Below are 25,688 nucleotides of genomic sequence, written 5' to 3' on the forward strand. Positions count from 1 at the left end.
AGTCAGGAAATTTGCTTTCGACATTGTTTTGGGATTTAATTAGTAATTTGGGGATTTCGGTAAATTTCTCCCGTTGATACCCCCCACCACTCATTAAGAACTCTTCTATCCTATTGTGAACCGAATTGTACCAAAGTAACAGTATACAAATTATTAGACAAAGTATTGCAGGTCACAAGGAATTGTGTGCTGAGCAATGTTATGGGCGGATCGAGGGCGTCTTCACGTGACAGCAATCTTCTTCGCTCCCTGCCAATTTCCTTTTGGTAGTTCTGAATGTCTTTACAGGGAGTGGACCTAAAAACTGTGTATTTTTTTACCTTAAGAAGCTGTGATAGTGGCCATTGAAGGCCACGACATGTTGCCGTCATGAAAAACAAAGCGAAATATGGCGTAATCGAGAAATGTCCCTCGGCCGTCCCGGTTTTATGGCGGCATAAGTTTGGTACACATTCGTAGCAAAGTGGTAGACAATTATTTTTGTATACAATAAACATATCCTGTTTCCACGATGACTGACTTGCAGAAGCGTCGAAATGAACTTGAAAAGACTGTTGGAAACCCAAGGCATCCTCTGCACATTGACGGATTGCTTGTAAGTTGTTGAAATATGCACAAACTGCCATGAATCCCGATGCTATCATGGAATGGCGAATAGATGTATCATACGTTTCACGCTTGTGTTTCAGGATAGCATACAGGCTTTGGCAAACGACTGCGATTTCCCAGCATTGAGAAAGAACAAGAACTTGGAGAGCTTTCTATCGCGATGTACGATTCCTAAACGTGTTTACTAAACATTATTTCAAATATGAAAGTTGTAAGACACATTCAAACAAGATGTTGTTTTTGTACGTGTAGATGAGAGACCTTCGGTGTTTATACGTGATCATCGCATGAAACACAGCGATTTTGATCTGGTGAAAGTTATCGGACGAGGAGCATTTGGCGAAGTACAATTGGTAATTCATTAAACTTCTTTTCAATACTTTATTTGGTTTACAATTTCTGATTTTAAGTGGCGTTTTAATAATGCCAACGAAGTGAAATAATTATTTATGCTAGAATTGCTGGCAAATTCAGCGCATTGTTTACAGACTGTATACTCGATACACAATACACAATAGATAATTTGATTTCTAAGCCACAAAATGAACAGAAATAAACCGATTTCGTGCCGAATATATTGTTTATAAATTCGCACGATCGGCAAGATATATCGTGTTTATTTATAATTATGTATCTATCTCTGTTTTGACAGGTCAGGCACAAAGATAGCAAAAAAGTTTATGCAATGAAACTTCTGAATAAATTCGAGATGGTACGTTTTGTGTTTGCTTGCGATTAATGCTTATAATTTTCGGGGAAGGGTCTAGCAATTTCGCAAATATTAGCCGTGTAATTGTTTTTAAAATAGTCGGAAACCCTTGGCATTTTTGTGCTATTGTTTTGCGAGTTTATGCAAAGATGCTTGCAAGATCAATTAAACATTAGATATAAAAAATTCATCTAAAATTCCGCATGAATTTGGGGATTTTAAGTAGGGTTTTTTTTGCCGGAAATCTACTTACAACAGCCGAATGTTATATTTTGATTTTGGCATTCGCTTAAGTGCATTAGAATATGAGAATTTTTTTACAATTTGTAAACATTTATTTTGATATTGTTTGATTAATGTAGAACACTCCATCGGTGTTTTCAATTGTAAACTCAAATAATCATTGTATCTTATGCTTATATACGTATATGTACTTCTATATGCTATAAGCTACATTTTAATTCATTTCCTTGAAATCTGACACTTGCAAGAAACATTTTTAAATTGTTAAGATATTTGGGTTGTGACTGAGCAATTCATTGAATTCTTTGTTGGGAGAAAATGTTTTCATGATAAAATTAATGTGATAAGTCTTTCCTTGTAAACGAGATTTTATTAATTGAAAGTTTTCTCACTTGGAATTTTTAAAAAAAATTGACTTCCTCACCACAGGAGGAGGTGAGGCCACATATTGATATGACATAGAATATAATTAACCAATACACTGCCATATTTGCCATGTTAAGCAAGCTCAATTAAGATATTGAAAACATTGCTTGCAATTGTTACAGACACAAATGAATAAATGACTTAGGTCATATCTTTGGAATGTTCTGCCGTAGCAATTTAGGCGTACTTTATTCCATTAAACGCAGTACCCCAGATGAAAAAGATTGTCTACAGTTATAGCAAACTAACATGGCTAGTTTTTTGTTAGTGGAAAACTAAAAGAACTGAAAACATATGTAGAAATGTTGAAACATATTGTATGCAATATTCTAGTGTAAAATTTTGCTTGGAATAACAATCATAGATGAATATCAAGTTTTTTTACCCCTTTTGTATGCGTTTTTGTTGTGGTTCCTGAATTGATGATTCATGTGTTTGGTATGTTTCAGATCTGGAATCTTGCCATTTCTTGGCCAGAATTTATCCAGACGTTTAATCCCCTAAATCCGTCTTTGTATGCACTCAGCCAATCATGTGGATTATCTTTATCTTAGATCAAGAGATCTGATTCTGCTTTCTTCTGGGAAGAACGAGATATTATGGCATATTGTGACAGTGCGTGGGTAGTTAGGGTGAGTCGTATACATTTGTATATATGGGTAGTTAAGGCGAGTCTTGTATGTTTGTATGCATGGTAGTTAGGTAAGTCTTATATGTTTGTGTGAATGGTTAGTTAAAGTGAGTCTTATATGTTTGTATATATGGGTAGTTAAGGTGAGTCTTATATGTTTGTATATATGGGTAGTTAAGGTGAGTCTTATATGTTTGTATATATGGGTAGTTAAGGTGAGTCTTATATGTTTGTATGAATGGTTAGTTAAGGTGAGTCTTATATGTTTGTATGTATGGGTAGTTAAGGTGAGACTTATATGTTTGTATGCATGTGTAGTTAAGGTAGGTCTTATATGTCTGTATATATGGTTAGTTAAGGTGAGTCTTATACGTTTGTATAAGACTTACCTTAAGGTTGGTCTTATATGTTTGTAGACAATGAATGATAATTGTTTATATATTCTTTTAATTTTAGTTACATTTTGCATTTCAAGATGCAAAGTACCTATACATGGTGATGGATTATTGTGCAGGTATTGTTGTGTACATAATTTAGTATTTAACCCATTACCTGTGAATTGATATGAAGTTTGCAAGTTGATATGAATCTACGTAATCAAATTACAAGTTTTCCATCTTGAAATGTCTTAAAGTCATCACAAAACTCTGAACCAATATATGTGTTGAAGTTTCAAACAATGTGTATGGAATTCCAGTTAAATTTCTTATGTTGATCTTTTGCACTCTGGCCAGTACCTATCAATACAACAGTGCCCTTTCATGAAATTCTGTTCCCTCACACCTGAATAATTCTAGCATCTTTGTGTTTGAGCTTATGCATACAAGACATGGATAGGTTTTACTAAAAGAGGTTTCACTAAAAAATCCCCTTTTATAGGAGGAGATTTGGTGAATTTGATGAGCAACTATGATGTTCCTGAGTCTTGGGCAAGATTTTATACAGCTGAAGTAGTTCTAGCTTTGGATGCAATACACTCCATGGGTTTTATACACAGGTGAGATTACTGATGTTGTCTGTGGTTATGAATGTTTGTCTGAGTTCTTGATTTGGTAAGCGTGCCCATTTTGACTGATATTTCTAAAGTAATTGTGTTCATGGTATGTGAACATGAATATTAAAATGAATATAAACACCCTAATTAACTGCTTGTTATGGTCATAAAGATGGCTAAAATTTTTCATTTGAATTCAAGGAAATGAATCCTATATATTATTTATTTAGACTTTAATAGCATTAACCCTGGCCTTGTTTGAAAGGGGAAACGATTTCTGAGATATTACGTCTCAAGTGATACCAAATTTTTGCAGAAATTCTTTGTATAATGTGCAAAATTTTTAGTTTAAAACTGATTTACTTCCTCATTCCATTTCACAGGGATGTTAAGCCTGACAATATGTTGTTGGACAGTAAAGGTCATGTCAAATTGGCAGATTTTGGAACCTGCATGAAGATGGATAAGGTAGGAAATACAATGCTTAAAATACTTTCATTGGATGTGCAGAAATAAACTGTGAAACATTGCAATGCTAGGAAGACTGGTTTTTTTAAGGAAATAAAATACATTTTGTTGCAAATGAAAGTGACGGCAAGTTTTTATAATCTACAGTATGATATTCTGATCACTTTCAAGTTCATTTCACAGTTTTGCCAAAAATCATTCTATAAATATTTGATTAGTTTGGCCATCATTAATGAATTCTTGGAGGTTTTGAAAAGTTTCCAAAAACATTTTCTAACTTTTTGTTTTATCAACCAATCAGAATCAATAAAAAACTATGAAATTTTGATTGGTTAACAAATGAACTCATAAAAATTTTTGAATGTGAATATTTTTATGACTGTAAAGTTTATAGAATCAATAAAATAATATGAAATTTTGATTGTTTAGCAAATGAACTCATAAAAACTTTTGAATGCCGAATATTTTTTTATGACTGTAAAGTTTATTTTTTGCTATGTTTCTACAAACTTTTTGAACCCAAAACCTAACATACTGTTACAATAATTGTTTCTTTAGGATGGCATGGTAAGGTCTGACACAGCAGTTGGAACACCTGATTATATTTCACCTGAGGTATGTTAGATTGTTAGGTTGGACAAATACAATTGTTGTTTTGCTAAATCATTAAATAACACCTTGATATCACTTGTGTATCATTCTCACATTTCCAGAGCAGTTTTCTTACCTCAGAATAAAAAGCTTTACCACTGCCCAAATAAAAGCATAAACTGACTTCTACCTTCACTTACATTGTAAGCTTTGTGGTAACTGCATTACCCCCCAATGTAAATGTGGCTTTGACTCCCGTTGCAAAACCCAAGTTGCATATCCTCCCAGTGTAGTCTAAAAATTGTAATTTTCCAATTCTTTTGTCTCCAATAAACTGCTCTTATCTTCTTAAAATTCACCATTTTCGTATTTTTTGTGCTATCATTGTAGGTCCTCAAATCTCAAGGTGGTGAAGGCTATTATGGCAGAGAATGTGATTGGTGGTCAGTTGGAGTTTTCCTGTATGAAATGCTTGTTGGTAAGTCATTTGCAAATGAGAATAAAGTAAGACAGTTCTTTTTCATTTGAGAATAAAGTAAGACAGTTCTGTTTCATTTGAGAATAAAGTAAGACAGTTCTGTTTCATTTGAGAATAAAGTAGAACAGTTCTGTTTCATTTGAGAATAAAGTAAGACAGTTCTGTTTAATTTTTTTAATATCACTTCATCTTACACATTGTAGGAGACACACCATTCTATGCTGACTCCTTAGTTGGCACATACAGTAAGTATTAAAAGTTGGTACGAGACAACTTTTAACTGCATTAAGAAAAGACTAAATATGTCAAAAGCTGATCAATTTAACCCCAGGTTAAAGCAAATCTTTACATTGATTTTTTTAATCGCTTGTTTACAAAGTTAAATATCTTTTTTCATAAATATTTTCTTGACCAATAAAAGTCATATTTTCTGAAGTCGTTCAAAAGCACATGAACTAAAACACTGGATTGAAACCTAACCTATAGTTAGCGCTAACCTAGCTTTGAACGACTGGCCAAGATCTAGAAAATGCAATACAGTCCCCAGACGCAATGACAGATAAACTGAGATATCATTTTGTGTTTTTTTTCCAGGTAAAATTATGGACCACAAAAACTCTCTGCAGTTTCCAGATGACATCGAAATATCTCCTAGCGCTAAAAATTTAATACAGGCTTTCCTCTGTGACAGGTTTGTAACCATTCAAAAGATTCTTCGTACATACTTCGAGATATTTTTCCTTTTTAACAATCAATATTTATATTAAGTAGACAATCAATACTTCTAAGTAGTCCAGACGTATGTGTATCCAGTTTCATATTGCGGTCATACACTTGTGTGCGTCAGACCGCAATATGAAACTGGATGCACACAGAGTTCATTGTTATACTGAGCATTTTACAACGTCTGATTATTATTTTTTTCCAGGACTGTGCGTATAGGTCAAAAGGGGGTGGATGAGATAAGAAAACAGAGGTTTTTTAAGAACGAACAATGGACGTGGGAGAATATTAGAGAGAGTAAGGCTTATTTTTACATTTCCGTATCGCTTTTTAACACCCGAAGACCCACGCTATATTTCTGACGTTTTCAGAAGCAAATGCAATTCTGTTATGATATATTTAAAGACTACTTCACACAATGGTTCATTTTGCCTCGTCTAGCGTTCAAAATTGAAGAATTTCCTTTCACAGAATTATATTTATTTCATTCCGGAAAACTGGAAATTTGCTTCAGGAAGCTTCGCCCATGTGAACTGACCTTAACCGGTTTTTTTATTTTCAAATAATCATGCCTTTAATCGACACACTGCCATCTGTTTCATCGTGGCAATTTAAAATTTATTTGCGGCAAATGATTCAACCTCTCGTTTATTTTTATTTTAGTGGTGGCTCCGGTAGTGCCAGAGCTAGTTTCGGACACCGATACGACGAATTTTGACGATATTGCTGACCCTGAGGGTGGAGAGGAGACGTTTGCTCCCACCAAGGTATGCTTATCAATCTGGGGCCGGTTGTATCAAGCCCGTTTAGCTTAAACAGTGGATAAGTTCAAAATAGAAAACAAGTGTGCCGTTTTATTCAACAAGCAAACTAAATGTTTTTAACCTTAATACAAAGATACTGTTTACAACTACATATTCAGTGCATAATATTCAAGTTGACTCATTCAAGAGAGATGTAAGAATGTTATTTAATTTTGACTTATCCACCGTTTAAACTAAACGGGCTTGATACAACCGGCTCCTGGGGATGGCGAAAATTTTGTAGTCCACACTGTTTGAGCTCAGTCTAAACACTGAAAACCTGGTACTTCAAGATAATGTACAGTCCACTTAGAGACGAAAATTGGCGGGAAATACAGTCCACTTAGATGCGAAAATTGGCGGGACATTTTTCGTGCAAAATGAGAAATATCATTGCCGATAACAGGAACTATATATATGTAAAAACTGCTGGAGTGGTATCTCTTCTGTGTTAACTTCGGATTATTTTGTAGGCTTTTGCTGGGAACAATTTGCCATTTATTGGCTTCACGTATTCTTGTGATTACGAGTAAGTAGCCATTTGAAAATCTTGAGCTGTCCCTGCCTGTGACGAGTTTTTAAAAGTACGTTTGTGAGTTTGTACATATATATGTGTGACTGCAAGGCATTCGTGGAGTCGCGCGGGAACATTACGTAATCCGTTGAGTTCTCATATATTTTGCAAAACTTGATAAAAATTGAATTGAATTTCACAAACGAGTCCTTCGAAACAGCGAGGTCTGCGTTTAATACGACGCGTTTACCCCTTTATACGACGAGAAATATTGTCTCTAAAATCAAACAAATGACTCTTGTATTTGTAGATATTCAATTGGAAAAGGAAAGGGTGGTTCAGCCGGAAAACCGGTAGATTCTGTGGTAAGTTTGATGAATTTTTCTTTTTCGAAAAAGGAAAATGAACTTGATCGGTATTTATCGATCGATATCACTCACCACCGCGGTGCCCACTCAGGCTGTAGAGGACCTCAATCAACCAGTCAGTCGCTAGCTCTCAATACTATTATTGTTGAATCTGCATTTTGAATGGTTTGTCATAGGATTATGGTATTTGCGGTCATTGCCTTGCAAAGCAGGTCTGTAGTGTGTGTGTGTGTTTGTGTTTTTACACTCGTTGTGTGACATCGTTGAGTGAAGGGCAATTTTGCTCGTAGAAGTAAAAAGAAATCGTGCTACGCTTCTTTTCTTGAACTTCTTGAATATTCTTCGAACTAAATTATTAAATGGTATCGGTCAAAACTCTTTGGTTTTGCAGATCCTGAAAAAACTCTTTGCGTTTTTGTCGAAAAAAACGAGCTCTTTAAAATCTTGTGTAAGGACCTCTTGCTTATTTACAAATGCCGCACCATTTAAGTTTTTGGTCAAAGCAATGGTGGTTCAGCATTTATAGTTGAAGAGGAAAATGATCCATTGCGATGAACGATTTCCCAAACAAACGTGTATTTTTAAAACGTTTCTCGGTTCGTAGATATCAGACAACAGCACGGGCGGTTTCAAGCATTTTACGCCCGACCACATCAGGAAGAAAATGGACGCTCTCGATCAACAACTGGCTAAAGAGAAATCAGCGAAAGACGAGGCGGAAAGTAATCTAAAGTGAGTTCTGTTCATGGTGCCCTTACAAAGATTCGTTGCTCTTTCGTTTTGCTGGCAATGTTCACCGCATGAACCCGTAGTTAAGCGTGGTTTACAAAAGCAACAGCTGCATTGTTTTGTTTATTTTCTTGTCCAGATCCATCACAGCGAAGTTGGAGAAGATTTCCAAAGAATTGGAATCGGAGGTGAGAGGTTTTTGCTATGTACAAAGCTGTTAGTTCAACTTTGAAGTCCCTTTAAAAGACCTGGCCAGCATCGTTTTCCATTTCAACCACCAGAATAACGTCGTTATCGAGAGTTTTACTTCAAACCTATTGCTACGAATCAAATCCTCTGTTTTCGATGTTCAAATGATCTGATTGCATCTTTCCACAGGTCGAAGGAAGAAAGAAAGCCGAAACATCGAATAGAGAGTTAGAAAGAAACGCAGCCTTGTACAAACATGATTTAAGAGAGGTAACAAACTTCACTTCACTTCATTCTGCGTACTTCATGTTATCTACATAACAGTACACCATTGTGTCTCGTAATGTATTCATGTCGCCCGATTTACAATGACATCGTTCAACTCTAGGCCCAAAGACGATGCGAGTTTGAATCAGAAGCCAAGAGAAAGGTACTGTAGTTAGCTATTCTGTTATTTACAGAAATTACTTAAGTCTTGTTGTATCGTTTTACTCTTCATATTTAAACGATTTCTTTCGACATGTTTAGGCCGAAAACAAAGTCCAAGATCTGCAGAGTCGTTTGGATACGGACCACGGTGCGAAAGCTGAGATCAGTTTAGCGCTTCAAAGCGCTCAAACAAAAACAGCCCAGCTTGAGAAAAACGTACGTTAGATCCAAATGAGAATGTGCCCAGTTTTAGACATTCGAATATTTCCAAGGCTGGACTGTATGATGTTAAATAACATCGTTTATATTCTCTACAGGCCTCTGAGCTGCGCGATAAACTGCAGATAGAAACAGACGCTGGTTCGAAGACGAAGAAAAATTATGCGGATTTAACCAAGGTAGTATAACACTGATCTAATATTACGCTGGATATAGCAGTTATGACTGCATCTTAAAGTATCCACAGTATAAATAAAGATGTGACGGAATTAACTCATTGGTAAGCCACTTGGAAACCCTAGATAAGTTCTTGAAGTGTTCTTGAATTGTGTTCACGACGAAGTGTGTGTTTGGTTACAAAAAGATGTAGACTATTAGAATCATGCAAGATATTGATATGTATTGTGTGTTCTTATTTCTACAGCAATACACGATATTAGAACATTCATTTAAAGAACTTCAAGATAAGCACCGCATGACCGCTGAAGCCAAAGTACGTATAGTTTCACATCCATTATATTTTACCCCTGTTTTTTTTTCATTTTGACTTTTTCGTAGCGAAGTAACATAGCGTGTTTACAGTCGTTAGTTGCAGTCGAGCTCCCAGGATGCATTGATACGGTTCACTACAGCTGTAGACGAAAAACAGCCTTAGGAAAACCCAGTTTCGACTCCGTGTTTATCACGAGCAAAATTTAATACAAATGAACTCAAATAACAAACTTCTAGAGCAGAAAAATTACTCGCACTGATCTATACTAAAACTGGATCGCTCATCTTCTATAAATATTTGAGACGAATGGCGGCAAAGTTGAATGGTCTTACTTAAGTTTAATTTGCTGTTGTGTGGATCTCCCAAGAGAACTCTGGTCTCCTTTATTACAGGGAGCGCTAGAGAAAGAATTAATTCGTATCCAAGCATCGTTGCAAAGCGAACTCAGCACAAAAAAGCAAACAGACTCGCAGAAAATGGAGCTCGAAGGTAAATTCCAAATTAAACCATTCACATCGAAATATTCGAGCTATGTTTTCAATAAATAGATAATTTTGTTTTCCATTTTCAACTTATCCGCCGTTTAAGCTAAACGCCTTTCGAACAACCGGCCCCTGACCATTAAGATACATAGTTAGCCCAGGTTTCGACGTCGAGCTGAAGTTTTTGTTTAAGTTCAATTTCCATAACGTTTAAAGGCCCACTTGCAATTTTTGCTTGGTTTTATGTGCAATTTTCTTCTTTCGAAAGATGTGAACGAGTGAATTAGTTACTGATGTTCAAATAAGAGCTCTTATATATCAGAGCATTCGTAATCAATTCACTCGTTCACATCTTCCCAAAGGAGAAAATTGCAGCCAAAATCGCAAGTGTAAACGGAGCTTAAAACGGGCCAAACTCGGAAAGATTCTTCCTGAAGCTCGCTTGATTTAATTCTTTTTAATTTGGAGCTCTTGAAGTTGCATTATTGAGTGGTGGTTTCTATATATCCAGTATGTTATTAGATCAGTGTAGCAGTGTTATCGTTTGACGTGAAATTTGAAATTTGCAGCTCAACATATGGAAATGAAGCGAGAGAATGAAACGTTGAGAAATAAAATAGCCGAGGCAACGTTGACGCAGAATAGACTGGAGCAAGATGTTGTCGCTCTCAGGAAGGTGGGTCAGACGTCCGGGATAAAAGTGCTGTTTAGGCCGGGTGGATTGCCACTAGCGGAGAAATGATTTGCTAGCGAAATATTTGCATACAAATTCAAAAGAATTTTCACGGCATAAATAAATTAGTTCAACATGACTTGACTGTTCCTGTTTCAAAAGAAAATATGCAAATATTTCCCTAGTGAACCATTCCTCCGCAAGTGGAAATCCAGCCTTAAATGCAGCTTTCTTTTGGCGGATGCAAACGAGCGAATAGTTACGAATGCCCCAATGTATAAATGCGCTTGTTCAAACACCCGCAACTTATCCCCCTGTTCACATCCATTGAAGGAAGAAAATCGCATCTATTTGATGGAACACTCGCCCGGCTCAAATACATATACTTTATTTACCTTGCGAGATGAAATTATTTTACCAAAGTCCTACTACATAGGTACGTAATGACTTTGTTGACCTTGTTTAATTGCTTTCAGGAAAAAGCCAACATCGAATATGACAAGATTGCTGCGACGCAGAAACTCGACAAGGCCATCGCGGAATATAAAGCTCAGATCAACAGCTTCCAAGCGGAGAAGAAACGCTTGTCGATGACCCTTGATGAGAAGAAAGAACAGGAGAGACACGAACATGATAAAGCTTGTAAGTTGAAAATTGTTCGAGTTTCCACGTACTTCATGTAGGTGTTACTCAAAGCGGTCATTTGTTCACTTTCAGTCCAGACCCTTCAAAAAGAGCGCGAAACCAAATTGAAGCTGGATGCGCAGTTGTCTGAAGCGCAGCGAACGATCGAAGTATTGACCGTGGATTATAAAGACACGAGACAAAAACTGGAACGACTCGAGCAAGATAATGAAGCTTTTGTAAAAAAGGTAACTCGTCTAGTTGAACTTCTGTGGACAGGGTGTCTTTGAACAAAGCCCGAACACCCCCTGCCCCCAACCCTTTCTTCCCCCTCCCCCTCCTCCGCAAGCTTAAGTGTGGCCCATTATCTGGCATACCAATGCACTATGGATTTACAAACAGATGTGTATTCGGAGACACAACTCACAAGCTGTTTCATTTATTTACATCCAACTGTTCTGTCGGCTCGTCTCTCTATTTCATCACGTATTACTTCATGTTGTTGTGCTATAAAGCCACCCTAATGTTTACCATTCCTCCAAGCTCGTGTATAACATTTTAAAACTATTTCTCCGCCAGGTAAAAACGTTGGAAAGTCAACATGATACGGAGGTTCTGAAACGAACCGGCCTTCAAGACGAGAACAAGAAACTCATGGATGAAGTCGCTGATCTCAATACAAAGGATAAGCAAATGTCGAAGGTACAAACTAGCATTACTTGTTTATCCATATATTCAACCAGTAAATCGGCATCTTCATCTTGATATCTTTCTTCTAGGATTTGAAAGATCTAAGAGAGGATAAGAAGAGTTTAGAGGAATCGTATTCGAAATTAAAAAGGTATTTTTCTTTAACTTTGTGAGCGTTGTAAGTTCTTGCCCGCGTCGTAAACATCATTGTTATGTATAGGTGCTGTGTATTTTAAATGTGATTGGTTTATTCGTACTCACACGACTTTAAATAAATGCAGTGTTTCCCGCCAGGGAAACAGGTGAAAAATTGTTGCCCGCTTCTTGTCATAACAAAGTAAAATGGTTTTTTTTAAATGAAAGTGGTTTTTGTTCCTATATAACAAAACATTTAATGTATGCTCCCGAGGGAAATAGTGAGTTTTGTTTTCCCATGAGTCTGAATGTTTCCCTCGACTTCGTTTAATATTACATTGAATGAATTGTAAGACGGCAGTTGACTTGTTTTCACCTTTATACACATATTTTTTGCTCCTGAATGTATTTCAATATTGCGTTCGCCTCTTTTAGTTCCAGCGCTATGGATGATTTGCAGATGAGGGAACTACAAGACCAACTAGAAGCCGAACAATATTTCTCGGTAAGTTTAGCTAGAAAATGTCAACGTTACCTGACCTTTCATCAACGATCATACTCTCTCGATCTGGGCAAAAAACTAGACGAAACTCTCATAGAAATTCTCGCTCGTCAACTCTCCTCAATTGTCATGTTTTAGACGTTGTACAAAAGTCAGGTGAAAGAGCTCAAGGAAGAAATTGAAGAGAAAATTAAAAAAATCGAAGAGCTGAAACAAGAATTGAGTAACCTTCACGAAGACAGGTGCAGTACAAATTTTTAGGCGAATTTTCCGCAGGGAGTTTTGTTGAGGAAAACACTGCTTGCAGGCACATTTTGTACGGAATGTTGGAAAGGCGAACTGTGGATGAACACAGTTTTAAATTGCAGTTTGAATGACAGTTTTAGCGCAAGGAATTGGGGCCTGGTTGACGTGTGATTTCATGATGCTTCACGAAAGTTGATTGTGTTTTTGTAGAGAATCTTTGTCGGCGCAGTTGGAGCTTACAACCACCAAAGCGGAGTCGGAACAACTTGCCAGACAAATTGCTGAAGACGGGGTTAGTTGAGTAAATTGATCTGAGATTGTGTTGGTGGGGGTATGTCTGTGAGGGTGGGAGGGGGGTGGTACCACTGTATGAGATTGTGTTGGTGGGGATATGTTGGGGAGGGGGATGGTACCACTGTATGAGATTACGTTTGTGGGGGTATGTAGCTGAGGGTGGGAGGACGGTGGTACCACTGTATGAGATTGTGTTGGGGGGTATGTAGGTGAGGGTGGAAGGGGGTGCTACCACTGCATGGGTGTATTACAACTTACGGCTGAAGACGGGGTAGAATGAATGGATCAGAGACAGTGATGGGGATGGTGGGGGCGATTTTTGGGGGGAGAGTGAGTAATACTCTTGATGGATTAGAGAAGTCTGCAAAAACGCAAGTTTTTATTCTTTCATAATTTATTTTCAAAATACTTTCTGTTCCAGTATTCTGATTTGGAGAAAGAGAAGACGATGCTGGAATTAGAACTGAAAGATTCTCTAGCGAGGCATAAAACTGAACTGTCAGAAAAGTTATCAAGGATATCTCAGGTATTTCCTTTGCTGCCTAGTTTTTTCGTATTTTTTCCTACTATTTCCTTGTTTGATGTTTGACGATCTTCCAACCTGTGTCTCGTAGCTGGAGGAAGCGACTCAGTCATTTGAGAAGAAAATAGAAGACTCCATTTCAGAACGGGATAAGCTTTATGAAGAAATGAAGAAAATCTCGGAAGGTTTGTGATATGTTCTAAGTACTTTCCTTCGACTGGTTTATGCAGTGTTTTGTCCCCGGCTGAACAGCAAACTTAAAATGGATGCGACGTCATTAGTTTTTCAATCCAAAATTAAGTTATCCAGTAATTGTTTTCAGGTCAGTGGGCACTCGAACATTCTCGCTATATAGCGCATGCGCTGTACAGCCCTTACGTTAAGATGATTTGGTCCATTCAATATAGTGATAATTGACTCAGTAAAGTTTATAGAGGATGTCTTAAACAGCTGATACATACCGCGTTTACTTTTTCGAGATCAATAGGCGCATTCAGTATGACCGTCTCTGACCCTGCTGCGCAATAGACGCCAGATTCGCCAGTTTCCATTTTCGGTTCAGTGACTCGTAGATGCGCCATCCAGTTTCTATATTTTGAGATCAGTGACCCTGAAGAGGACATTCGTTCGTTCTGGCATTTTCAGAATTCGAGAAAGCGAAAAACGAAGATAAGGAGAAAGAAACGGTGTCGGATAAATTCCGTAAAGAATTTGAACGAGAGAAAATGATGAAGATTGAAGCGATTAACAAACTCGCGGAGATCATGAACAGGAAGGACATGTCGAAGAAAGAAAGCAATCGAGGGAACGCCATGGTTCTTCGCAAGAAAGAGAAGGAATGTAAAAAACTACAGCAGGAATTAACGAGGGTAAGATTTCCCAGTCGGTCTACGCCGGGGTAGAGACACATCTGAAGTATTTTACATTAGCTTCGGGGTGATTGAGAAGGCGGGAAAAGACTGGGACCAGTTCTCAGTTGTCAATCCATTTCTCCGTTGAAACAACTTAATATCTCCTGAAATATGCTTTATTTCGGTTTCAAATTTATGTCAGAGCTATAGTTCTTATAACTAAACATTATGAAATTTCGACTAGTTTCCTGAAGAATAACAAAAGTTATAATCGATTAAATACTGTAGAATGAACTTCTTTTTCGGTAACCCTTCTGAGCGCTGATTGGCTAAAATATGAGCGTAAGATCACGTGGTTTGTATGCTTGAATCAGATCTCAATGATATCTGTATGCTTTTTCAGGAGAAGCAAAAATACACTGCAATGGTTAACAGGAATCAAATGCAAATCTCAGATTATCAAAACGTAAGTTTTAACGTGTATCCAAAGTTTGCCCTTCTAGAACTGGAGAAAAGAGATGGACCTCTAGGAAGAACAGTTTAGAACTGATATTGTTTTTCATCATTGTCGTAAAAAAAACTTTCTTGTTAAATTCAATCTCTGTTATCACAGACAATTCAAGCGGAAAACGATAGAATCCAAAAAATCGAGGTAACTTTCAAAGAAATATTTCTTTTCTCTTTGTTGCGACTAAAGCAAGTATTGCGGTGGTTTGATATTCAATAGACCCTTTGCATGTTAGACTACTTTTTGATCTGTGCAAAATAATCCAATCAAATCACCACAGCTGAAAAGAGCGTACCAAAATTAGTTAAAATGCAAAGTTTGGTTGCGAAATGTCGTAAAATACGGAAAATATAGCCTTGCAAAGTTTGCAAATTTGTATACTTTTGTTTAACGCACGCAAAATGTTACCACATTCGGGCCCAAAATGGTAACTTTTTGCGTGCGTTAAACTAAAGTATACAAATTTGCAAACTTTGCAAGGCTATATTTTCCGTATGTTACGACATTTCGCAACCAAACTTTGCATTTTTACTAATTTTGGTACGCTCTTTTCAGCTGTGGTGATTTGATTGGATCATTTTGCACAGATCAAAAAGTAGTCTAACATGCAAAGAGTCAATTTCATGCTTTTATTTTTTGCTTTAGATGGAGAGTGATTCGAAAGACTTACTAATCGAACAACTGCAGGCTCAGTTGAAGCAATTAAAACAAGTCGCTGACGTCGTACCTTCGAATTTGAACAACGCGGAGGATATTCCGGGTAGGTCTCGTGTATGCTCGGTGTATGCTCGGTGTATGCTCGGTGTATGCTCGGTGTATGCTCGGTGTATGCTCGGTGCCAGCCGGTTGGGTATCGGAGTAACCTTGTTGTAGTAACCTGCCGTTTTTTAGCAAGAAGCCTCTGTATTCGACAAAGTTTTTATTTCGATTTTTTACAGGATCGTTTGCCAAGGAAGGCTGGTTGGCGGTGCCAAATAGACAAAATATTAAGAAATATGGCTGGAAGAAACAGGTATTTCAGAGTCATTTGTACAGATCTAAATTTAATCAAACCGTAATATTATTTGCTCTCAAAACCTGCAAAACTTTTGCAACCAATTATTGTTCACACCTAGTTCACTGTCTACATAATGTTCAAGGGAATAAAGCTAAAATAGATGAAATTCGCGACAGTTTAAGTGGTACGCCGAAAAGGTTTGACGTTTGACTATTTTTCATTTTCTTTCCAGTATGTTATCATCAGCAGTCGAAAAATCTTCTTCTACAACAACGAGGCTGACAAATCCAGCGCCACGCCTAACATGATACTTGATATAAGGTGAATATATTGAGACCATATTGCACATAACTGGTGAGACTGTTCCGTGGGTGGAAAGCCTTGTATGAAATCTTATCTATTTTTTGTAGTAAACTTTTCCACGCAAGACCAGTGTCCCAAGGGGATGTCATTCGAGCGGACAAGAATGAAATTCCTAGGATATTCCAGGTACTAAGGGGGGCTCTGAGACCTTCAGAAACCCACGTGTTTATTTCGCGCGGGGTTCCCGCAAGATTCTATCAGGGGGGGGCCAAGACAATGTCCTGTTTGATGACATCAAAACTTTGTTTCTTCAGATTCTCTACGGTAGCGAGGGAGAAAGTAAACGAAAAACGGAGAACGAGCTGCAAGAAGCCCCGGAGGTACCATCAGCCATTCCTATTTAATTAATCCCTTGATCCGAGTTCTTAATCCTTAATCCTATATCTAAATCTTAATCCTACCGTCATTCTTCGAAACTGCATCCAATTACCTCACATTCGCAGGGTTTAACCGACCCAGGAGGATGTTTTTTAACAGCGTGTGAAAATGTTTTTTTAGGAACGTGGAAATCTAATCGTGTACATGCAACACGAGTTCTTAATTGTCCATTATCACATGCCGACCACGTGCGATACATGCCCTAAACCGCTCTGGCACATGTTCAAAGCACCTGACGCTCTTGAATGTAGAAGTAAGTGGCTTCTTTTATTTCCAGTTATTTACTTTACTTTGTTTGTTAAAGTTGTCATGCTGCACACCTGTCACAGTCTCATCCCCGCTGTTTTGGGTAGTTTTGGCATAGCTTCGTTCTTTAAAAAGCATAGAAAAGCATTATCCAATTGGACGAAAGCCGAGAGCTGCGACATGTCCCGCTGTTTCCCTTCACCCCCATAGACAATCCTCCTAAAATGGTTCGCACCCCAAATAATATATATTTAGAACTTTCGCCCCTTTCCGAATAAGTATGTTGTCTGTACCTGTTACCCCACACACTACAAAGATATTTTTCAATCCCTGAAGCTCACATCGGATTTTTTTTCAGGATGTCACATCAAATGTCACAAAGACCACGTGGATAGGGAAGAGGCCTGTGTCAGCGCCTGTCAAGGTATGGAAATTAAGAATTCTTATATATATATAAAACTCTAGCTACATTTTGCATAGTTAAATCCTAGTTAACTCAGAAATACACAACTCTGATTGGCCAATTCTGTCCTTAACTACAGTTAAAAGTTAACTAGTCTTTTATACAAGTGGCCCCAGGAAGGGCTAGGAACTGGTAGTTGGATGGATGGATAGATTGGGTTATTTCTCAATGTACACCCCTCTGTCCCTAACCATAATATACCCTGATTCTACCCGGAGGTCTGGTAAACCATAAACATATTTTCATTTTCATAAATCGAGTAACAGCGGTAATGTGACATTCGTATTTTTCGTTCCCAGTAACACCCGACATGTTAACTGCGAAGGAATTGCTGGTCTTGGCTCCGTCACACGACGAGCAGAAGGAATGGGTCTCGTATCTCACGAAGAAGATCGTCCCCAGGCACAGGCAGTCGCCAAGGTAAGTGAGTTCAACGAATAGTAAGAACTCTCATTTTGTCAACCAGGGGTCGGTTGTATCAAGCCCGTTTTGCTTAAACGGTGGATAAGTCAAAATTAAACAACACTCCTACATCTCTCTTGAATGAGTCAACTTGAATATTATGCACTGAATATGTAGTTGTAAACAGTATCTTTGTATTAAGGTTAAAAACATTTAGTTGAATGCGTGTTGAATAAAACGATAGACTTGCTTTCTATTTTGAACTTATCCCCACCGTTTAAGCTAAACGGGCTTGATACAACCGGCCCCAGTTGGTTTGAAGAACACTTTGCACGACGGTACCAAGTTAAAACATGTTCAGTAATCTTCGCAAATGTGGTACAACAACTGCCTAAAATAGGCAAAACACTTCTCGACGTTTCGACGTGAGGGCCTAAAGGCCGACACAGACCAGACGTGATGCGGCAACGCGACGCGAATTTTCAGTTTTCAGAAGCATATATAGATTAAATTCTGGCAGCAAAATGTGAAATCTATGGAAACCAGAGCAGTCAAAATGCATGATCGTTAAGTAATCTACAAAATTATTCTGTTAGGTTAAAATTTATTTGCTTTTGGAAGTGAAAAAACTTTGAAAATTCGCGTCGCGTTGCCGCATCACGCGTCCGGTCTGTGGGGGACTTTGGCAGTTTGTTGTACAACATTTGATAGAAAGTTGTTGCTCTCTCCGACAAACCGTTACAAAACCCTTCATGATAAGAAGCTGTTGACGCATGGTAATTCTTTAGGAAACATGGGAAAGATTCTGAGGATGGACGGCGGCATTCAGCCGAGGGCAACAACTTCACCCCGAACGCGAGAACGCCTCAGAGATCAGCCTCTGTGGCATCTGGGCACGTTAGAAAGAACTTCTAGCCATCTCCCTTGATGACGAATCATCCACGACCGCGCGCCAAGTGAAGGACTGTGAAGGACTGTACGCCGCATTTATGAGGGGGCTTCAGATATGTCTAGGGATAATGGGGGATATTTGGAACAGAACCGTATTTTTGTAAAAATGTATCCAGAAGAAAGTAAGCACGGGCAGCGTTTCAATTCACGTATATTCTTTAAGACACCTAAAATATCGTGTCAGATTGTTACCTATCTTTTGGACCTATGTTTTCTGACTTATGAACCTTTTGAATTTGTACCAGTTTTTTTAAAAAAATCTTGTATATATTTTTCAATTCGTCCCCCAAACCTAGTTCTACTTTGAAGCCCCCCAGCGGCGTCCTCCATCGATCTGAGCCGAGCCACATTAAAACAGCCATGAGAGGCGAACAAGCTGACCTTTTTCTGAAGCATCGTGCTTTTCGCGGAAATCAAGCTGCTAATAATAATGGGACATCGGTGTTGAGGTGTTGGAATAACTTGCATTAATAATATGTACAGAAAATATTTGCTGGTCGAAATTTATTTTGGTTATACACATCGACCAGATACACGCTGATCACGTGTGATGTCCATATTAGGACGGACGTTATTTTGTAGAAAGTTATACTAACGCGACACTCATTGTTGATTAAAGTTTGTACACATATTTTTCAGTTGCTAGAACATCCGTGTCTTATCTGTGTTGAATTATAATAGTTTGTGGTATCTGACCTGATCAAATGAAAGATGTTTTTTCGGTGGGATCATGTTCAGTAGAACACTGGATCAATAAGAGATGATCGTTAAGGCTAGTTTCCACTCAGGAAAAATCTCCTTTGGATCGGAACGGACAGGAAAATTTCCTTTGTCGGTGAGTTCTCAGGCGGCGTTTATACAAAAGAAACTTTCCTGTCCCGTCCGATCCAAAGGAGAATTTTCCTGAGTGGAAACTAGCCTTTACTGGATCTCTAGGAAGAACAGTTCAGGACTGATAGAGCTATCCAGTATAAATAAAGTTAGTTTAGTTTAGGTTTCCTCTGGATCAATAAGAGATGATCCTTACTGGAAACACTAGGAAGAACAGTTCAGGACTGATGGAGCTATCCAGTATAAATAAAGTTAGTTTAGTTTAGGTTTCCTCCTGTAGTAACACTGGATCAATAAGAGATGATCCTTACTGGACCTCTAGGAAGAACAGTTCAGGACTGATGGAGCCATCCAGTATAAATAAAGTCAGTTTAGTTTAGGTTTCCTCCTGCAGTAACACTGGATCAATAAGAGATGATCCTTACTGCCTGGACCTCTAGGAAGAACAGTTTAGAACTGATTTCCGTATTTTACAACATTTCGTATCCAAACTTTGCATTTCTACTAATTTTAGTACGCTCTTTTCAGCTGTGGCGATTTGATTGAATTTTCTTGCATAGATACAACATAAGTCTACAAATGCGAAAGGTCTATTGATACGCTGAACTTTGGTTCAATTCAAGATCACAGCTCAAGATTCGTTTCCAGACTTGCGCGCAAAAGTTCAAGATGGCGGCTTCAAGTGGGAAGAAAGAGCTGAAAGAGATCAAAATGTGAGCATTTAGAAATAAAATTTCCTGTTTTGTCTTCGTCTGAATGAACATCAAAGATGTTCACTTTGCTCTCCGGATTATGGCGTTACATGTTTCAGAAAGACGAATATTATATACTCATTTTGGGGGTGGATAACGTCGGCAAAACGGTATGTTGAGGAATATTCGTATCCAGCTGAGTTTTTGAAATGAATATTTGACGTTGATTTCAATGTCTTCTAATCATTTTTGTGGTTTGTATTTGCTGGTTCTTTGTTATGATGTATAGTTTTCTAGTCATGTGTTTATTCAACAGCAAGCGTGTAAAATTTCGCGGCGTTGAAAAGTCGAAGATAAATTTGTGACATTTGAATATTAATTGCGACTTTAAATATTTTTTTGGTAAAGATTTTCGTCATTGTTGTACTGTACAACTTAGCCTTATCAAAATGCGATGTTAAGGACAACAAAAATTCAATTAAAATCTCAAGAGACCAACGTTCAGTTTCGACCAAGTTGTGCAAAATATGTTATATTTCATATTTGGTTTATATAGACGTTCTTGGAACAAGTGAAAAGAAAGTTTAATAGCGATTACAGAGGGATTCCTTTTGAGAAAATAACAAATACAGTTGGTTTGAATAGTAAGTATATAGAAATAGAGAGTAACCTTTACAAGGGTTCACATAGCAGACTACTTAGGTTCCCCCTAGATGAAACGACTGTGACCATTTGACAAGTTGCTGTAATTGGGAGACATTATAGTAAATGAAAGACATTTTTGACCAATTAATTGCAGTGTAAGTTTCCTCTCATTTCTTGAACACTTCACAGCAATATTGTGACTGATGTTTAGGAAAATGTTCCTTGCTGTGGTATTTTTGGATCTGTGCAAACAGCATTTTGCAACAAGGTTTTTATTATTTTAGTTGGTAAAGTTGATGTTTCTGGTGTACGTTTACTGTTCTGGGACCTCGGAGGACACCAGGACCTCCAGTCACTCTGGGATAAGGTAATAATTGTTCAGTTGATGACAGGTTTATACATTTTCTTCGGAGCAATTGAATCATCTCCAGAATATGATGACTATACCTACGTACATGTTCAGCGCTCATCACCAACAACTATCACATGCTTTGTGTTACAAACTCTACTTCATGTAACATCATGCATTATGTTTATTCATGATTTACATTGTGTTATGGACTCACTTCTACATGAAAAAATATGCCCAATATTTCAGAATACAGGCTTCGTTCAATGATTTTCTCGTGCTTACAAGGTTTTTCTTCAATCTAGTACTATCAAGAGTGCCATGGTCTTATATATCTTGTTGATTCAGTTGATGAATCAAGACATGATGAAGCTGCCAAAGTGTTCAGTGAGTATTACCTTAAATATGGTTGCTTAGCTCTAGGGGTGTATACCATAGATTGAGATTGAAATCCTAGCACAGAGTGTATTGGCCACAGTAATTTCATCGCTCTTTCTGTCAGGTCATGTGATCCAAAGTCCTGATCTTGAAAATGTCCCACTTTTGGTACTGTTTAATAAACAAGACTCCCAGGTATTGTAAATCGAAGATTGTTTTACCTAGTGTCATGGTTTTCGAATAAAACAAATAGTTTTCGCTGAAGCTAAATATATTTGGTTGACCAAAACAATTGGCATAGGAAGAGGTTTTTTAGTGAGAAGGGGGGTGCAGAAATTCCATGATTGCAGAAATTCAGGGGGGGGAGATTGGGTAGGTACCTATTTAAAGGAACAAACTTTGCTATTGGTTGATGATAGCAATAAAACACAATGAACTATAGAGATTGATTTTCCAAAGAACAAATCGTAAACACATTTCATTATTATTGCGAAAAGCCAATTCCTAAAACTCAAGGATAGATCCAGATAGATACCCATACTTACTGGGTGGGGGTAATCACTCTTCTCCACACTGCTGGCTTGTTTCAATTTTTTCTTCAATTTTCAGTGTTAACTATAGTACATAGATGTTATAAGTTATATAATGTTTTTAGAATGCAAGACCTGTAGAAGATATCAAGGACGCATTCAAAGATGTCACACCATACATTGGAAGGCGAGATTGCACAGTTCAACCAATCTCAGCTTTGGAAGGGTAAGATCTAAGAGACACACCCTATTGTTGTATCTTTAAAATTGTCTTTATTTCCTCGTCCCAAATATATTACATGTGTTCTTTCTAATGTTTTATACTTCATGTAACACGAACATAACACCAATCACTACTCTGCCATGTTATCTTTTAGTGTTTTTTTCTCATGCAAACTCTCCCCCTGGTTCGGGGAGATAGGTTTAGCCAAATTGAGCATGCTACAACTATTTCGCGAGATCTTAACTTGCTTTTGAATTTCCTCTCAGAGACGGCGTTGAAAATGGAATTGACTGGATGGTTCGATGTGTTAAACGGAACATCTACAGACCAGCTCACACCAAGTATGAGTTAGCCTAATTTACTTATTAGTGTGTCACTGCCTTAGCATCGTCAGACTCAAAAGTCATAGGTTTTTTCCCGGCGAAAACGGCACCAGCTTTAGGCCCGCGCGTGTTGCGAGTTTTCGATCCCAATACCGCGCGATAAAACTGGATGGAGCAACGGTCTGCAATTGCTCTAAGCAATCGCTTATATAGCCAGGTGCTTCCTGCAAATATAGCGATTTTGCAAACCATATACCGACCGCTTGTTCAGCTCATGTTGAGAAACGTTCTAAACCTCTTCTTGGAATGCAGTTCCGAGAAATACAGAACACGAGGTGTTGATTGACGCCTGCAAATGTTGTTGCAAAATAAGTTCTTCAAAAGACGAAAATCGCTTCGGGATATTTCTCATAAACACTAAAAATACCTCTTAAGGGTTTGCGTCAAAGGAGTTCGTACGTAGCGTACTAACTATCTTGCTCACGAAAGCCCTCGAAACATCGCGAAATTTTCTCGTATATTTCAGGCAGCTTATCTTTCATGTAAATATTTTTGAAGAGTCTGCAACTTTAGGGGCCTTGGGAAACTTGAAACGTATCTAATTTAGGCTATCGTATTGACATAGTTCACGGCAAAATCGTCTTATTCTCGTCTGTGACTCTGTGTACTGTATTAACCGCACTAAGTTATGAATAACTCTGTAGTTTATCAAATGAAAACACATATTCATCAAACTTTTATATATGATAGTGTAGATAATTGCACAGAATGCTATATATACGTAAATTATGATCATATGAAATGTGAATTTTTAATACTTGATGATAACGTTTTTTAATGTACCTTTTAAGATCGAAGGGGGCTCGCTTTTTTATCAATAATTTCAAGTATAGACTGAATTTTATTCGGGCGATAAGGATAAAATTAACATCACAGCTATACATAGAGGATCTTAGATTGAATAAAACTACAAGTTTTACAGTTTCTAAACCATATAACATGCGTGAAATATAGTCCGGAGAATTTCACTATTTTTTTATAACATATTCCACTCTATTACCTGCGGTAAGCAGTAATGTCGCGCTGGATTATCTGCGAGGCAAATACCAATGCACGCCTCTGAAGATATTTGTATTTCAAGACGTAGAATAAACAAGACACTTAAGAGATATAATTTTGATCTTTCATCCAAGTTTGTTTTTTACATCGACTTTTTTATATATTTTTTTCGTCGCTAATTGCAATGGACTCCATAATTCCTAGTGAAAATAATGATCAGACGTGTGCGTAAATCAGAGCAGGATTCCGTAATTTCCTAAGAACACACCGGCTGTTTTTCATCGTGATAACTTTAATGTATATGGTCATATATTTGTACCCTACGTTTGTTAGATAGATGCATTTTGATACCGGCTATAAAGTAGATTAAGTTTTATGGAATCGTTTTAAAATCAGCAACGTTGCACTTCCGGCAGCATTCTTTATTATCAAATGTCATCTTTCTGTACTTTCTCCGTCGCTGAAGTAGTGGTGATTCACAGTAAAAATATCAGATATGCCTATTTAGGAAAGACCTTAGTTTGTATAAGATAATGCGCGATGCATCTATTTCGAATGGTGAAATGTGCGCGGACATTGTTTATGAATAGAATAATTTTGATTCCGGCTACGAAGTGGATTAGGTTTTATGATGGAATGACTTTTAAATCTCCAAAGTTTGCGGGTTTCCGGGACATGCTTACTTATTTCGCCCACGAAGTGGATTAAATGAAGTTGTTTTGAACGGCAAAAATCCGGTTGCTTTTCCCCCAAACATTCCGATTTCACCCGCAGGAATATTCTACCAAGTGGATTAGGATACACTGGATTGTATCTTGCGTCCAAAGTTGTGGCTCCCCCCCCCCCACGCATACGCACATTCCCGTTTTGTCCCCCGCGAAATGTCGATGGGTTGCACTAGGGTCAGGGCTTGGTTATAGGATGAAATATTCATTGTTCCCCCAAATGCATCTGCATCGTATTCAAATGTTTTAATCCTGCGAAGACGTCAATGCGATAATGTGATTTTCATTCGAAACCGTATTCGTGTTGAAAAAAAAACAGTGGCATGGTCAAAAAGGCGTCACAATGTTCACTAATCTTGTATATAGTCCTGATTTCGAAGCTACAATCATGCATATGTGTTAATATGACACCTCGAAAAGGCCACCTGGGCAAATTAATCCGATCATTTTTTTTGAGTATGGATTTTGAATTCGACACCAGATTTATGATGGAAGATGTACGGATTACCAAAGTTAATCACGCTGTGGTAATTAAAACGGAAGGATGAAATTTTTGAAAGGATGAAATGTATGAAGGACATAGGACATGAAGGATCTTACTACAGGAAGAATTATTACGGAGTTGAAAAAATCAAACTAAGGATCATTGGATCACACCACAGATCACACATCAATGGATGACAAGTCTTACCAGATCATCTACTTTGCGATTGGCTTTCAAGCTTCTCTTAGATTTATCCCATCTATGCTACTTGAATGATCTAAGCTAATTTTACTAGAGTACTTTGGAGTGTTTCACTGGCAAACCTATACCTAAGGCGCCTACGCTTTCTAAGATCCTTACTGTGTAATAAGCTCCTCAGGCTGACGCAAATGACTATTCAAGTCTACTTTAGTTACCTCACACGCGTAAGCGACCGAATTTTTTTGACTAGTCTAGTACCTACTGCTTTGTAATGTTTTATTCAGTGTTTTTCTTTCACGTTTCA

The 25,688-nt window shown here is 37.7% G+C and overlaps 2 protein-coding genes across 2 annotated transcripts; both read left to right on the forward strand.

Annotated features, from left to right (window-relative positions):
- Window positions 1–172: 172 nt before the first annotated feature.
- LOC114528761 (rho-associated protein kinase 2-like) lies at window positions 173–19,575 on the forward strand. Its single transcript, XM_028550472.1, has 46 exons — window positions 173–595; window positions 690–771; window positions 862–962; window positions 1,262–1,321; window positions 2,542–2,619; window positions 3,075–3,132; window positions 3,498–3,615; window positions 3,996–4,080; window positions 4,639–4,695; window positions 5,062–5,149; window positions 5,353–5,394; window positions 5,744–5,840; window positions 6,078–6,169; window positions 6,536–6,639; window positions 7,149–7,204; window positions 7,500–7,554; window positions 8,162–8,289; window positions 8,426–8,474; window positions 8,665–8,745; window positions 8,864–8,905; window positions 9,004–9,120; window positions 9,222–9,302; window positions 9,548–9,616; window positions 10,009–10,105; window positions 10,668–10,774; window positions 11,248–11,413; window positions 11,489–11,643; window positions 11,975–12,097; window positions 12,175–12,236; window positions 12,656–12,725; window positions 12,861–12,964; window positions 13,179–13,260; window positions 13,684–13,788; window positions 13,877–13,970; window positions 14,431–14,654; window positions 15,040–15,102; window positions 15,250–15,288; window positions 15,790–15,904; window positions 16,083–16,156; window positions 16,374–16,462; window positions 16,552–16,630; window positions 16,759–16,824; window positions 17,003–17,135; window positions 17,487–17,552; window positions 17,891–18,011; window positions 18,782–19,575. Exons 1-46 carry the CDS (start codon window positions 512–514, stop codon window positions 18,906–18,908), a joined length of 4,185 nt encoding a protein of 1,394 aa, XP_028406273.1. The 5' UTR covers window positions 173–511; the 3' UTR covers window positions 18,909–19,575.
- An 862-nt stretch (window positions 19,576–20,437) lies between these two features.
- Window positions 20,438–23,281, forward strand: LOC114528802 (ADP-ribosylation factor-related protein 1-like). Its single transcript, XM_028550519.1, has 7 exons — window positions 20,438–20,637; window positions 21,024–21,111; window positions 21,397–21,479; window positions 21,767–21,848; window positions 21,964–22,034; window positions 22,495–22,595; window positions 22,859–23,281. The coding sequence occupies exons 1-7, from the start codon at window positions 20,545–20,547 to the stop codon at window positions 22,947–22,949; spliced, it is 609 nt and encodes a 202-aa protein (XP_028406320.1). The 5' UTR covers window positions 20,438–20,544; the 3' UTR covers window positions 22,950–23,281.
- Window positions 23,282–25,688: the final 2,407 nt, after the last annotated feature.

This window comes from Dendronephthya gigantea, unplaced genomic scaffold (genome assembly GCF_004324835.1).
Source record: "Dendronephthya gigantea isolate DGI-Jeju-01 unplaced genomic scaffold, DenGig_1.0 000051F, whole genome shotgun sequence".
Classification (NCBI taxonomy): domain Eukaryota; kingdom Metazoa; phylum Cnidaria; class Anthozoa; order Malacalcyonacea; family Nephtheidae; genus Dendronephthya; species Dendronephthya gigantea.